Source organism: Ostrea edulis, chromosome 7, assembly GCF_947568905.1.
Source record: "Ostrea edulis chromosome 7, xbOstEdul1.1, whole genome shotgun sequence".
Lineage (NCBI taxonomy): Eukaryota > Metazoa > Mollusca > Bivalvia > Ostreida > Ostreidae > Ostrea > Ostrea edulis.
Window position 1 is genome coordinate 29,753,896 of NC_079170.1, and position 13,819 is coordinate 29,767,714.

General features: G+C 36.8%; 1 protein-coding gene across 3 annotated transcripts in view; it reads right to left on the bottom strand.

Annotated features, from left to right (window-relative positions):
• Nucleotides 1-2,792: 2,792 nt before the first annotated feature.
• LOC125653591 (ATR-interacting protein-like) overlaps nt 2,793-13,819 on the bottom strand; it is a 30,184-nt gene continuing 19,157 nt past the window's right edge. For all 3 annotated transcript variants that reach the window (XM_048883155.2, XM_056143933.1, XM_056143934.1), the window contains 8 exons: nt 13,175-13,733; nt 12,881-13,051; nt 9,133-9,215; nt 8,096-8,238; nt 6,756-6,844; nt 5,988-6,068; nt 5,466-5,691; nt 2,793-2,977 (listed from right to left, as the gene is read on the bottom strand). In XM_048883155.2, the coding sequence (XP_048739112.2) occupies nt 2,892-2,977; nt 5,466-5,691; nt 5,988-6,068; nt 6,756-6,844; nt 8,096-8,238; nt 9,133-9,215; nt 12,881-13,051; nt 13,175-13,733 (1,438 nt within the window). In that variant the 3' untranslated portion in view covers nt 2,793-2,891. The remainder of the gene's footprint in view (nt 2,978-5,465; nt 5,692-5,987; nt 6,069-6,755; nt 6,845-8,095; nt 8,239-9,132; nt 9,216-12,880; nt 13,052-13,174; nt 13,734-13,819) is intronic.

Below are 13,819 nucleotides of genomic sequence, written 5' to 3' on the forward strand. Positions count from 1 at the left end.
GAAAGGGGTGCAATCCATCCCCAATGCTTAGTAATATGTATGTGATATATATATATATATATATATACACACAATTAAGAGCATTAAATTATTGTTTTTCGATTGTACTGTTAAATACGTAGAACCACAGGGCTGACCCTCCATTTATTTGAACGTTCAATTTCTATTATTTTCACATTTAAACTAAATTATTTTCACATGTGAAATAAGATTAATTGGCCCCCACCCCACTCTTTTGGTGGTAATAATGAATGGTAAAAATGTAATAATGAATGAACTGATCAATTGAAGGATGAACGGAGCTCCCTCCCTCAAATTTAGGAGTACAAAGTTTGGACAAGAGACATTTTAGGTTCCTTTTCTGCTTGTCAACAATTGTAGAAGACAATTTCTCCTCCGACTGTCCCTATGCACTTTGAAAAACGATGCTGCGTGTTTGCGTACTATTCTAAATCTTTCCAAAATAATCACTCAGCGATACGAATTACATTGTTTTTGCAATTGGCAGCCGCCATATATAAATTAAGTGGCGACCGCCAGATAAAATAAGCGGCGACCGCCAGTTAATTTATATGGCGCCGCCAGTTAATAACTGGCGGCCGACAGATAATAAGTGGCGGCCGCCAGTTAAATTAAGTGGCGGCCGCCACATAAATTAAGTGGCGGCCGCCAGTTAAATAAATATTAATTCTATACCCTGGCACCTATCGGCTTCCGTATTAATGACAATATAAACGTTTACTTGAAAAGGTGATCATGGACAAGAAAAATAGCGTGCGTAAATCATCAACAGAATTTCATCATCATCACACTTCAACATTTGGACAAGTGGTACAGTATTCTTGTACGGGTCACGGACAAAGGGGCGCACCATGCGGAACAGTTAGCGTTGTCGCTCCGAAGTCAATCCAATACGAGGAAGAATGCGAGATATCATTTCATTTTTGAAAACACACGAGGGTATGAACTGCGGCACTTCATGCTGGGTTGCAATTTATACCCTTATGTATAGTGGCTGATTTGTGTCACTTTACAATTTGTCGTCTTTCCGTTATTTCGAGGCGAAAAGACGACAAAAACGATAATTAGCGACTTTAGATCGCTAATTTGCGGGGTTTGTTTGTTATCTTATCGCCTGTAATTTGTCGTCTTTTCGTTATTTCGAGGCGAAATGTCGCTAATTATCATCTTATCGTTTTGTCGTCTTTTCGCCTCAAAAAGACAAATTGTAAATTGGCACAAATCAGCCACCATACTCATGTACTTTCAAAAATGAACTTTATTTTTCATATTCACACATTTTACTTTCATTTGTCGGAATTCCCAGCCGTTAAAATAGACATTCTATATTCACCAAGATTCACCACGCGCATTCATAAGGAAATGACTATCATTACAATTCCTTATAAAGATATCAAAAGCATAAACATTGGAAATGTAAATAAATGTATGTCTTTTTTTAAAATACTTTCCCCAGCCAACAAAACACGGATTCTAAGTACATTTTGATAATTAGTCTAACCTATACAGTTTAAGGATGAACAGTCCTGACCAATTAGTCTTATTTTCTCAAATATGTTTGTTCAGTTTCACGAGGATTCGTAATCAGATTACCGAGATTAATTGCCCTGATGTACCATTATGAAATATCACAAAGACACGAATGTATATGTTATAATCACGCGCAGAGGTGTTTTTGTATAATGATATTGGCGAGAACTCGTAGAGTAGATCTGACATCAATATAACTCAGAAGTCAGCGTGACTAAGCAGGAAAATAAATCGCATTATTCGATATTTAAACATGGCAGGACTCGCTGCAATTTGGTCAGTGATGTCGGTTTAAAACATGCCTATCTATAATAATAAACAAGGCTAGAATTATATTCTATGACAACACAAGTTTGCTGAATTGCTGTATAATTTATTACATTTCAGATAAGCACGACCGGGATCGGAATTCTTAATTTTTACTTCATCACTAAACAGACGACCACCACCGAGTTGAATTCTTAACTTTTATTTCATCACTAAGCAGATGACCTTCACAGAGTTGCACGTCCCCCGGATTAGCACCAATGATTTTAAAACATTTTAGATTAAGTCCAACTTTACTACTGTATGCCTAATTTCCAGATCTAAAACACCTGCCTCGCCTTACAAATGGACTGCAGGCTAAAATCAAACTGTACAGGAAAAGCTTCCCTGAGAATGAGGCTCTGTTTTGGCATCTATTATCGGACATCTCTCCTGACTGTTTTGGCATCTATTACCGGACACCAGTAAGTGATACCACCTATCCTATCCGAAGAGTACCAAAACAGTCAGGAGAGGTGACTTAAAATAAAAAAAAATAAAAAACATGGAGGGGGGGGGGATGATTAATGACCTGGCAGTGATGATTGAATATCTCCCAAATCTTTATTGCTGGGTTCTAACCATGGTTTTTCCGATACAAAGTAGTGGAATTTAAATAATGGTTAATGAATTCTTAGCTGCAACATGTAGCCCCCCCCCCCCTCCCCCTCCCTCCATTAAAAAATAAAATTCTATAAAAAAAATTACAAAATTCAGGTAAGGCCACATTATTATCGCACACAAAACCAGAAAGTATGTTTATTTGACATTAAGTATCGATCAATATCAAAAGTTAATAATTATACATTTTAACTTTTGATACGGATTGATGCTTAATGTCAAATGAACATACTTTCTGGTAAAATTATTGTTTATACAACTTTTCAATGCTTTGCATCAATGCTCAAATCATAAAACAACAACATCAAAACACGTTTATCTGTGTTCATTCATTTATTTCAACAAATATCTATAGAGCCTTAAACAAAACAAAAATAAAATGTCTCTAAATGTTTTAATCTTTTGGACCAATATCAGCTAATCTCCATCTCATCTTCATCCTCCTGAGAGGAATCCGAGTCATCTCTACCAAAATACCACAGTTCCGCAACAGCACATCCTGAAATCCAAAACATTATAGTTCAGCAATAGCACATCCTGAAATCCAAAATACCACAGTTCAGCGATAGCACATCCTGAGATCCAAAATATTATAGTTCAGCAATAGCCCATCCTGAAATCCAAAACATTATAGTTCTGCAATAGCACATCCTGAAATCCAAAATATTACAGTTCAGCAATAGCACATCCTGAAATCCAAAATATTACAGTTCAGCAATAGCACATCCTGAAATCCAAAACATTATAGTTCAGCAATAGCACATCCTGAAATCCAAAACATTATAGTTCAGCAATAGCACATCCTGAAATCCAAAATACCACAGTTCAGCGATAGCACATCCTGAGATCCAAAATATTATAGTTTCGCAATAGCACATCCTGAAATCCAAAATATTATAGTTCAGCAATAGCACATCCTGAAATCCAAAATATTATAGTTCAGCAATAGCACATCCTGAAATCCAAAATACCACATTTCTGCAACAGCACATTCTGAAATCCAAAATATTATGGTTCAGCAATAGCACATCCTGAAATCCAAAATACCACAGTTCAGCAATAGCACATCCTGAAATCCAAAAATACCACAGTTCAGCGATAGCATACCCTGAAATCCAAAAATACCACAGTTCCGAGATAAATTGAATTATTGCTGTCTTCAATTGAATTGTAGTGCACATCAATTCAATTGTTAATATCATCCCTTCATTTGAAAATAGCAACAATTCAATTATAACAGCACACATTAATTCAGCAAAATACTTAATGCTATCACCAATTCAATTAATGCACGCAATACTTCATAATTGAAGATAATGATATAATGAATTATTTAAAGTGATCTATAATTGAATTGTTGCCCACATCAAATGAATTCATGATATCTTCAAATAATTTAAGATCTCAATATTTGAGTTTATGTTAATTTGGTGCTCCATAACCTTCACTGAGAACTGAAACCTTTACGATAAACTGGTGATAAGTTGGTAACAGACTTGAATGCTCTGTTTAACGCATGATTTGGATGTTACATGGGTATATAGATAAGATAAGTTTATTCCAATTTTGGGCCCAGAGGGCATAACAGTAGGACAGTTTATAAAGAAGGAAATTCAAAAAAGAAAGAAAGTTTACAACATTAACTACAGGTTACATAGACTGCAAACTGCATGTGGATGCAGCATGTTGGGTATTCATTGAGTGTGTATATTCTCTTTAATTTCTATTGACATCCATTGCTGGTCTAAGAAAATGGTTTGAATCTAGTTAGATCTGGTCTTTTAGTGCCACTTATATGTGTGTGTGAATAAATACATTCCACGAACTCTGCTACCTATTTCTTATATGTGTGTGAATAAATACATTCCACGAACTCCGCTACCTATTTCTTATATGTGTGTGAATAAATACATTCCATGAACTCCGCTACCTATTTCTTATATGTGTGTGAATAAATACATTCCACGAACTCCGCTACCTATTTCAGGGCATTAGTGAAATTGTTGAGAAAAAAATGTTTTCTGGTTTACGTTTTACTTTTCATTTGAATTTAGAATAATAAATATTGCTTACCACAACTTTACGATGGTTTACTTTATGAGTTTAGAGTTTGTCCTCCTTGGAGTATTTCCCTCTACCATTGTTCAAAAAGGGAAATCATCACCAAATATGGAGAAATAAGGATATAATACTGCTATCTGTATACATGTTTTCAGGACCACAATGTAAACTAGATTTTTAAACTAATTGTGCTATCCTGTTTAAATAAAAAAAAATATTATCATAAGGTCTAGCGATTTTCAGCTGTTATTATATAAATATTGCATGTAGTTGAGGGTAGCATTGAAAATTTTAATGTTACCCTCAACTACATGCAATATTTGTTTTATTATACTGAATGTTATGTAAACTGGAAAGCAGAAAAACTTACGTCTGTTGACATTTGATCAATCACTGTCATGCGATATTTCGTATTTCGAAGCGGGTACTCGCGTTTATTACAAACGCTCAAACGATGTTGCCTAGCAATCTACGGCGAACCGTACGCGCATAAATTTGACGCATGTGATAATTTTTTATAATATCACTCGTTGTCAAGTACTGTTACCCGTTGCTAGATACTATCACCCTGGGGCGCGTGTTTTTTGTTCTCAGAGGGTAACAATATGTTTTTTCAAATGCTTCTCGACCAATCAGGTTCGAGTATTTTACATGAAAGTATAATAAATTTAAATAACTTACAGGTCAATAATATCTATATTTTACGTACTTGAAAGTATTTAGTTTTTTATATAAAAAAAAAAAGAATACATGTACAGAAATATATAAATAAAATTGTCTTTCTTTGGTTTGTTGACGCATGTTATGCATTTTCCCTGTGATGTTTTCAACCTTTATATCTTATTTAACAAACCAATGAAAGCACTTTATTATTCAAATATGTGCTGTAAGTCCATGGGCAAGTTTTGTTGATAACATAGACTTACTTTCATTTTCGTAATCTGTGGGTTTAAACATGGAGTTGAGGCCACTGATCAGCTCCACATACTGATGCTGCACTATGTAGTGGTGTTCCTCAAACTGCCCATCTACTTGGCTGAGGTTATGTAGAAGTAATGTCCCCTTCTGAAGAACTCTTTTGGCATTTGGAGATTGATTTGTTTGGTATTGCAATAAAACCTTATGAAGAAGAAGCACTACCGCTTTCTGCAGCTAAAGTTAAAAAAAATTCTAAGTGCTTACATTTACTACAATTATTTTGTAAAAATTCAGCTGCAATTGGTTTTTTTTCTCCTCCCTTTTTACCATAAAGAAAATGTGAAACATTGATTGAAAGCATGGCTGAGTCCATCAGACAGATCCCAGATCCACCCCTCCCAAAAAAAGCCCTAACTACAGTTTTGGAGACATCAAAAGATGTAAATTTAGTTGTTGTCAAGTTAATATAACATACTTTTAAATACTCTACCAAAAAATCCTAAACACATTGAAGTGTTGAAATTCCAAACCTGTGAGCTACATTCCATGTCCAGCAGAAGATTAAGTCCTGCTTTACTATGGCTTCCTGTACTGGTCAGACATCTCAAAACCTACAAAGAATTACATGCAGAGAACAACTAGAAAGACATATTTAACCTACTGAAACCTAGACCGGAAGTGTTTACATTTTAGTGTTTTAACTGGCACAGTCACATGTGCACTGATTCATGGTAATTAACACACACACAAGTATATTTACATTATTATTAAATAATAATTTGTTAGCTTTAATCTTATGCTGTTTCCGTGTATTGTAATTCTTAATAAAAGAACCAACTTTTCAATTTCAATTAACTCACAAAACATAAGGAATAAACACCTAGGTTGTTTGTATTGCAGGGGCGTAAAACAGCATTGCATGCAAGAAGGTACAGTATGATGTCACTTATGGACAGTTAATATTCATTATTGAATATTAAATCCGTTTTCACTCCTTTTATTGAGAACAGTTCAATCTTATGATATAGATTAGGTACATTTCATTACTTTTATTGAGAACAGTTCAATATTCTAATATACATTAGGTACATTTCACTCCTTTTATTGAGAATCAATAACATAGATTAAGTACAGATGGACAACTATAAATCAATGGTCCCGATCAACTTTCGACTGGTTTCAAGTAAGTGTCAATATCGATCTTGGGATGCAGCCTTTGACCTATATTTGAGTACATTTTGAATATGCTATATCATACATTAAGTATCGAATTTGAATTAATGTGTGAAGGATACTACCTTTGCTGCAAATTCCACGAGAAACTCTTCAGTTAAAGTGGACACTGGTGAGGAGCACAGCTGATACATCGGAAGAAATACACAGTGACCTATATACAGAACAACAACAATTCAATTTCATGTTACGTAGTACGCCATTCTCACACTGTGTACTCCATAAGCCTTTTACACATTCAGCCAATATTTAACAAATCATTTTCAGGTATTGTAAGCAAAACTACTGTGTATATTTTATGTAAAAAATATACATGTACCCCTTCCTCCATCTGCACACTTACTAGGCCCACATAAATATTTCTGTCAAACTTCCTGTCAATCTGAGTTAAAGTGTCGCAGAATCACTTCTGTACATCAAAATGACAAAATCTATCTTATAGTGCAGAAAATCACATTAAAATTATTTTTATTTAAAAAAAGAAAACAATGTGCCTCGCAATTCTTACAGCAGTTGAAACACAAAAAAGCTAACAGATGGACAGGAAAAGCCTATACTTTTAATAATACGACTGGGTCAAAAGATGGACAAATTATAAAAGTGAACGCAAAAGGTTCTGAGACCTTTCTTAATACATTGATAATATCCAGCAAAGGGTTCTAAAATATTGAGTGGACAATATTTCCCCGATGTGGAGAAAAGTTGACCTCCCACCTTATAATTTCAAAATTAGTAACGATTATCTACTCCATTTTGTGTCTGTCAAGCAAATGGCTCTCAAAATATTGAGCAGACAATTAAGAATATTTTTTATATCTGGAGAAGTTTGACCCTATGACCTCAAAATAACATGGGTTATCTACTCCTTAAGGTGTACCAAGGTTGATGTGCATCAAACACAAGGTTCTCAAGATATTGAGTGGACTATATTTTCTCAGGTGGAGAAAATTTAACCTCTGATCTTAAAATCAATAGGGGTCGTCTACCAGGAAACCAAGTTTTGATGTTTGTCAAGCAAATGGTTTTTAAGATATTGACTGGACAATATTGTTTAATGCCTAAAGTAGTTTGACACATGACCTTGACCTCAAAATCCATAGGGGTCATCTGCCTCTTAAGGGATACCATTGTACCAGGTTTTATGTCTATAAAGCAAACAGTTCTCAAAATATTAAGTGGACAAAATTTTCTTATGTCCAGATTAATTTGACCATTGACCTATGCACTTCAAAATCAATTCCTTCAGAGCTAGCAGTGTACCAAGTTTGATGTTTATTGAGCAAACGTTTCACAAGATATTGAGCGGTCAACATTCAACTGATTAACCCACTGACAGGTCTAAACCAATATGCCCCCTCTTTTTCAACTTAAAAAAAATGTCTCCCCTAGCACAAAAAAACCTTACCTGGGCAGGAACAGGCTGCCAGAACAGCTTTCTCATGTTTAGCCAGCGAACACATGACCTCAAGTCCTCCCAGGACTACTATTGGGGTTGAAGCACACCTCAAACAATTGGATAGTACACCTTTTCTTAGCACAGGAAGAAGTCTGAAACAATTTTTTTCCACTAATGAATTTTGGTAGTCATTGGATAAATATAAATTTCATAACAACTCTATGAAATATGTTTCCTAGACAATCAAATTGACCAAATATAACAATCAGCCCAGTCAGCAATATTTTCAGTGTGCCAATTAGTGTACACAGTTATGTTTAAATCTAAAATATTTTAGTTTGATTTAAATAATTTCATAATCCATTATTTAAGAAAATATTAATCACATCCTTATAAACATGAACTCCAAAATATGGTAAATCACCTTGTAAAGTACAAACTTCAGATATACACTGAACCAGATCAACATGAAAAGCTGAAGATAACAAACAGTGATCAACAACATAACCCTATAAAGAATACAGAATAGGGCAAACACAGAGCCCTGGACACACCCGAAGTAGGATCAGATACCTAAAAAGAATAAGCATCCCCTGTCGACCGGTCACACTCGCTGTGAGCCATCTTGATCAGGTAAATGGAGAAATCTACAGTAAAATCATTATGCAGGAAAGAGCCTAACAACTGGTATGAAATATATCAAACAGAATTTGACTTGTTTACAGGTTATATTTGCAAATTAGGTCATTACAATGATCACTGAACTGGCTAAGTGCTAATATTAAAATCAACATATTGGTCAGTAGCTTAAAAACCGAAATTACGCAGAACAAGCTCTTGTGTATCGAATCAGTTGAGAGAAATAACCACCATAAGCAGGTGATAATGGACTATTGTTAAATAGATATGGGAAGTTGATGATGGAGAAGCTGAATTCATCCCATTTTTCATGAAGTTGAGTTAAAAAATAATGCATTGATCCACAACAGGTTTCTCATGAACATTCCTACAACATGCACTAATGCCCTGAACATAGTGATTCTTACTGAGTTAGCTGGTCGTCTCTGCACTTCTCACAAAGGACTTTGATGATCTTCAATGCTTTGTATACAACCCATTCATTGTATTTCTGAAAAGCAGCAGAAAGACATCTTATCAACAAGTATACATGAACCGATATTTTCTTGAATGTTTTTTTTTTCCAAAGGTACAAATACGTGTATTTAGATCTGTTTCACTGATAGATAATGACAGAACTTATATCATTTAATCTGAGACAAAAACATCTTCTATCCTGTATTCTCAAAATTGACACTCTACACCCCTTCATTGAAGAGCCAAAAAGATTTGAAATCTGATAAGTATTTTATTGACATGTATATCTTACTATCGTGGATGCTGGGCCAGAATCCAAACAAGATGTACTGTGAGCAATGCTCACTAAGAATACCCCCCGCTTACCCCAATCTCCCAAAGGGTGTTGTTAATAGGTATAAATTACCTCTTTCCTGAGTGTAAAAATATGGTATGCATTTGTAGAAGAAAATGGAAGATATAGTCCGAACACAAATCCATGGCATAAACCTATAATTTTGACCTTGAGATCAAAGGTCAAGGTCATAAAGAGGTCATGAATGTACATGACACATAGTCTCATGGTGATACACCCACGTCTTATGGTATGACTATGTCAAAACCCTATAATCAATTTTGACCTTGAGGTCAAAGTTCAAGGTCATATACAGGTCATGAAGGTACTCGACACATCGTCTCATGGTGATACACTCATGTGTCAAATATGATATGCCTATGTCAAAGAACAAAGAAGTCATGGCCCGGACATGAATCCATTGTAAAAACCTTTAATTTTGACCTTGAGTTCAAGGTCATATGGAGGTCATGAAGGTACATGACACATCGTCTCCTGGTGATACACTCATGTGTCAAATATGGTATGCCTATGTCAAAGAACAAAAAAGTTATGACCCGGACACGAATCCATTGTAAACAAGAGGTCCAGGGGCCTTATAGGTCACCTGAGTATCATGTAACAACCTTCCAATGTTTGAATTAGGTTTGTGTTTAAATATAAGAATTTTACTTTTGGATGGAAGAAACATTGAATAGCTATGTGGTCAGCCCCGCCTTTGCACCAGAACCCCTGACCCAGGGGCCATAAATTTCAGTTTTAAAAGAAGCATCCTTGATCATCATTATCATACTATTAGTTTGTCTACTTAATACCCAGCAGCAGAGGAGAAGATTTTCAAAGAAATAAAATGCATTTTCACTATATGATCAATAGGGCCCCACCCTAATACCAGAACCCCTGACCCAGGGGCCATAAATTTCACAATTTTGAAAGAGGCATCCTTGCTCATCATAATCATGCTATTGGTTTGTCTACTTAATATCCAAGGACAGAGAAGAAGATTTTCAAAGAAATAATGCATTTTCACTATATGAATTATAGAGCCCCACCCTAGCACCAGAACCCCTGATCCAGGGGCCATGAATTTCACAATTTTTAACAAGAGGTACTGTGAGCAATGCTCACTAAGAATACCCCCGCTTACCCCAATCTCCCAAAGGGTGTTGGTAATAGATATAAACTACCTCTTTTCTGAGTGTTGCTACTTCGATGTCCAGTGCGCACGACCTTTGACCTTTTGACCCCAAAGTCGATAGGGAACATCTTCATCCCATGGGTAGTCCATATGTATGATATGGTGACTGTAGGTGGAAAGGATAACGCTTTAGAGCCTGGAAACCATATTGCTACTTCAATGTCCAGTGCGCGTGACCTTTGACCTTTTGACCCCAAAATCGATAGGGATCATCTTCATCCCATTAGTAGTCCATATATATGATATGGTGACTGTAGGTGGAAAGGATAACGCTTTAGAGCCCGGAAACCATATTGCTACTTCAATGTCCAGTGCGCGTGACCTTTGACCTTTTGACCCCAAAATCGATAGGGATCATCTTCATCCCATTAGTAGTCCATATATATGATATGGTGACTGTAGGTGGAAAGGATATCACTTTAGAGCCCGGAAACCATATTGCTACTTCGATGTCCAGTGTGCTTGACCTTTTGACCCCAAAATCGATAGGGAACATCTTCATCCCATGGGTAGTCCATATATATGATATGGTGACGGTAGGTGGAAAGGATAATGCTTTAGAGCCCGGAAACCATTGCATCTACAGACGGACGGACGGACAGACAGACGGACAACTCGATTCCAGTATACCCCCCCACAACTTGTTGCGGGGGGTATAAAGAGGCATCTTTGCTCATCATTACCATGCTATTAGTTTGTCTACTTAATACCCAGAGACAGAGAAGATTTTCAAAGAATTTCTACATTTTCACTATATGACCAATAGAGCCCCACCCTAACACAAGAACCCCTGCCCCAGGGGCCATGAATTTCACAATTTTGGTAGAGGGCTCAATGCTCATTATAATTATGCCCACAGTTTGGCTTCTTGATGTCCAGGAGTAAAGAAGAAGATTTTTTAAAATTACACTCATTTTGATGGTTTTTGCCATTTTCACTATATGACCAATAGAGCCCCACCCTAACACAAGAACCCCTGCCCCAGGGGCCATGAATTTCACAATTTTGGTAGAGGGCTCAATGCTCATTATAATTATGCCCACAGTTTGGCTTCTTGATGTCCAGGAGTAAAGAAGAAGATTTTTTAAAATTACACTCATTTTGATGGTTTTTGCCCCACCCCTCAGGCCCCAGGGAGGCAGGGACCACGAATTTCACAATTTTTGTTCCCCTTCACCCACAGATGCTATAAGCCAAAATTGGTTGAAATTGGTTCAGGGGTTTCAGAGAAGAAGCTGAAAATGTTCAAATGTTAACGCACGACGAACGACGACGGACAAAAACAGATAGTAATAGGTCACCTGAATGAATTCAGGTGACCTAAAAACCTTTAATTTTGACCTTGAGGTCAAGGGTCAAGGGCATATGGAGGTCATGAAGGTACATGACACATCGTCTCATGGTGATACACTCATGTGTCAAATATGGTATGCCTATATCAAAGAACAAAGAAGTTATGGCCCGGACACGAATCCATTGTAAAAAACCTTTAATTTTGACCTTGAGGTCAAGGGTCAAGGTCATATAGAGGTCATGAAGGTACTTGCCACATCGTCTCATGGTGATCTACCTGTGTGCCAAATATGGTATGCCTAAGTCAAAGAACAAAGAAGTTATGGCCCGGACACGAATCTGCACAGACAGACAGACGGACGGACAGACAGACAGAGTGATTCCTATATAACCCCCAGAACTTTGTTCGGGGGGTATAATTAGGCTTGTACTGAACCTGCTATAGAAACATAGAGGGTTAGTAATTCCAAGCTTCAGTATGGTTTTCAATGACCCCCTAATGTTTCAATAGTAAGTTAAAATCAAACCTTAAACTAAGAGTTTTCTTTCATATTGCTGTCTAGGGTACCACATTTAACGCTGCCTAGGGTACCACATTTAACGCTGTCTAGGGTACCACATTTAACGTCTAGGTTACCACATTTAATGCCGCCTAGGGTACCACATTAAATGCTGTCTAGGGTACCATATTAAACGCTGTCTAGGGTACCACATTTAACGCTGCCTAGGGTACCACATTTAACGCTGACTCATCCCCTTTGTTAGATATCCTGAACTGTATTGGTATCTCTGGTTCACCCCCACCCCCCTCTTTTGATATGCTGCAAGATTCCATTACTCCATTACACAAACCTATATTTTATTTATATCTCACATTTGGTTCCCCCTTCTCATTAGATGCTTTGCCAGGATTGGCCAGTCTGAAGACCTTGGCTAGCAGACGACAGTCCAGTACACTCTGTCGAAGGCTGTCCACCCCACTGTCACTACCGGTCAGAGAGCTCAGGGAGGACGGTGGGTTGTCCGTGTCCATTTCTTCCTCTACCTACACAAAAAACATCGCAACTTTAATTGCTTCTCAAATTGTTAATTCATGAATGCAAGTCAATGTATTTTCTACACACTGTGTGCATCTACTCATAATACTGTAAATGTATTTTCTACATACTTTGCCAAAACTGGATATGCTGGAGTCGGATAAAACGTCATCTGAATACAATAAAGTATCTCTCACTGCATCACAATACAGGACAAGTTTGTGTAAAATGTTGAGAGCACAAAGAGCTTGTGACTCTAAAGTATTTGCATAGGCTGCTCCATCTCGTAACAGAACGTTAAGGGAACTAGTCAAAGAGCCAGTGGAACTATCTAAGGAGCTGGAAGGTCCGAATGAAGATGAAGATGAGCTCTGGGGACTGAGTAAACTTTGACCTCTCTCCACATAACAGTTCATCATCTCAATGTAATGAGACAAGTAGTCATTTAGTAAAGATACAAAAAAAAGTCCACTCTGACTTTCTGAAGATGGTTCCAGTGTTTGTAATGAGTTTTCTGATTGGTTACTGGATAGGTTGCTATGGGATAGATCCAGAAGAGACAAGAGAGGTGATTGGTTACTACAGCTTAGAATGTTGTGTAGACCTTCCATTGCCTTGGAATAACTGTTTGCTGACACAATGGGTCTGGGTTTTGGCCTATCAGTAGTAACAACCTTTTTGTCGGACATTCTACAAAAGCATACAGATTCATTAACAATCACATGAATTCATCATCAATTTCCAATGGTTACAATAAAATCTCAGAAGATGTGAAA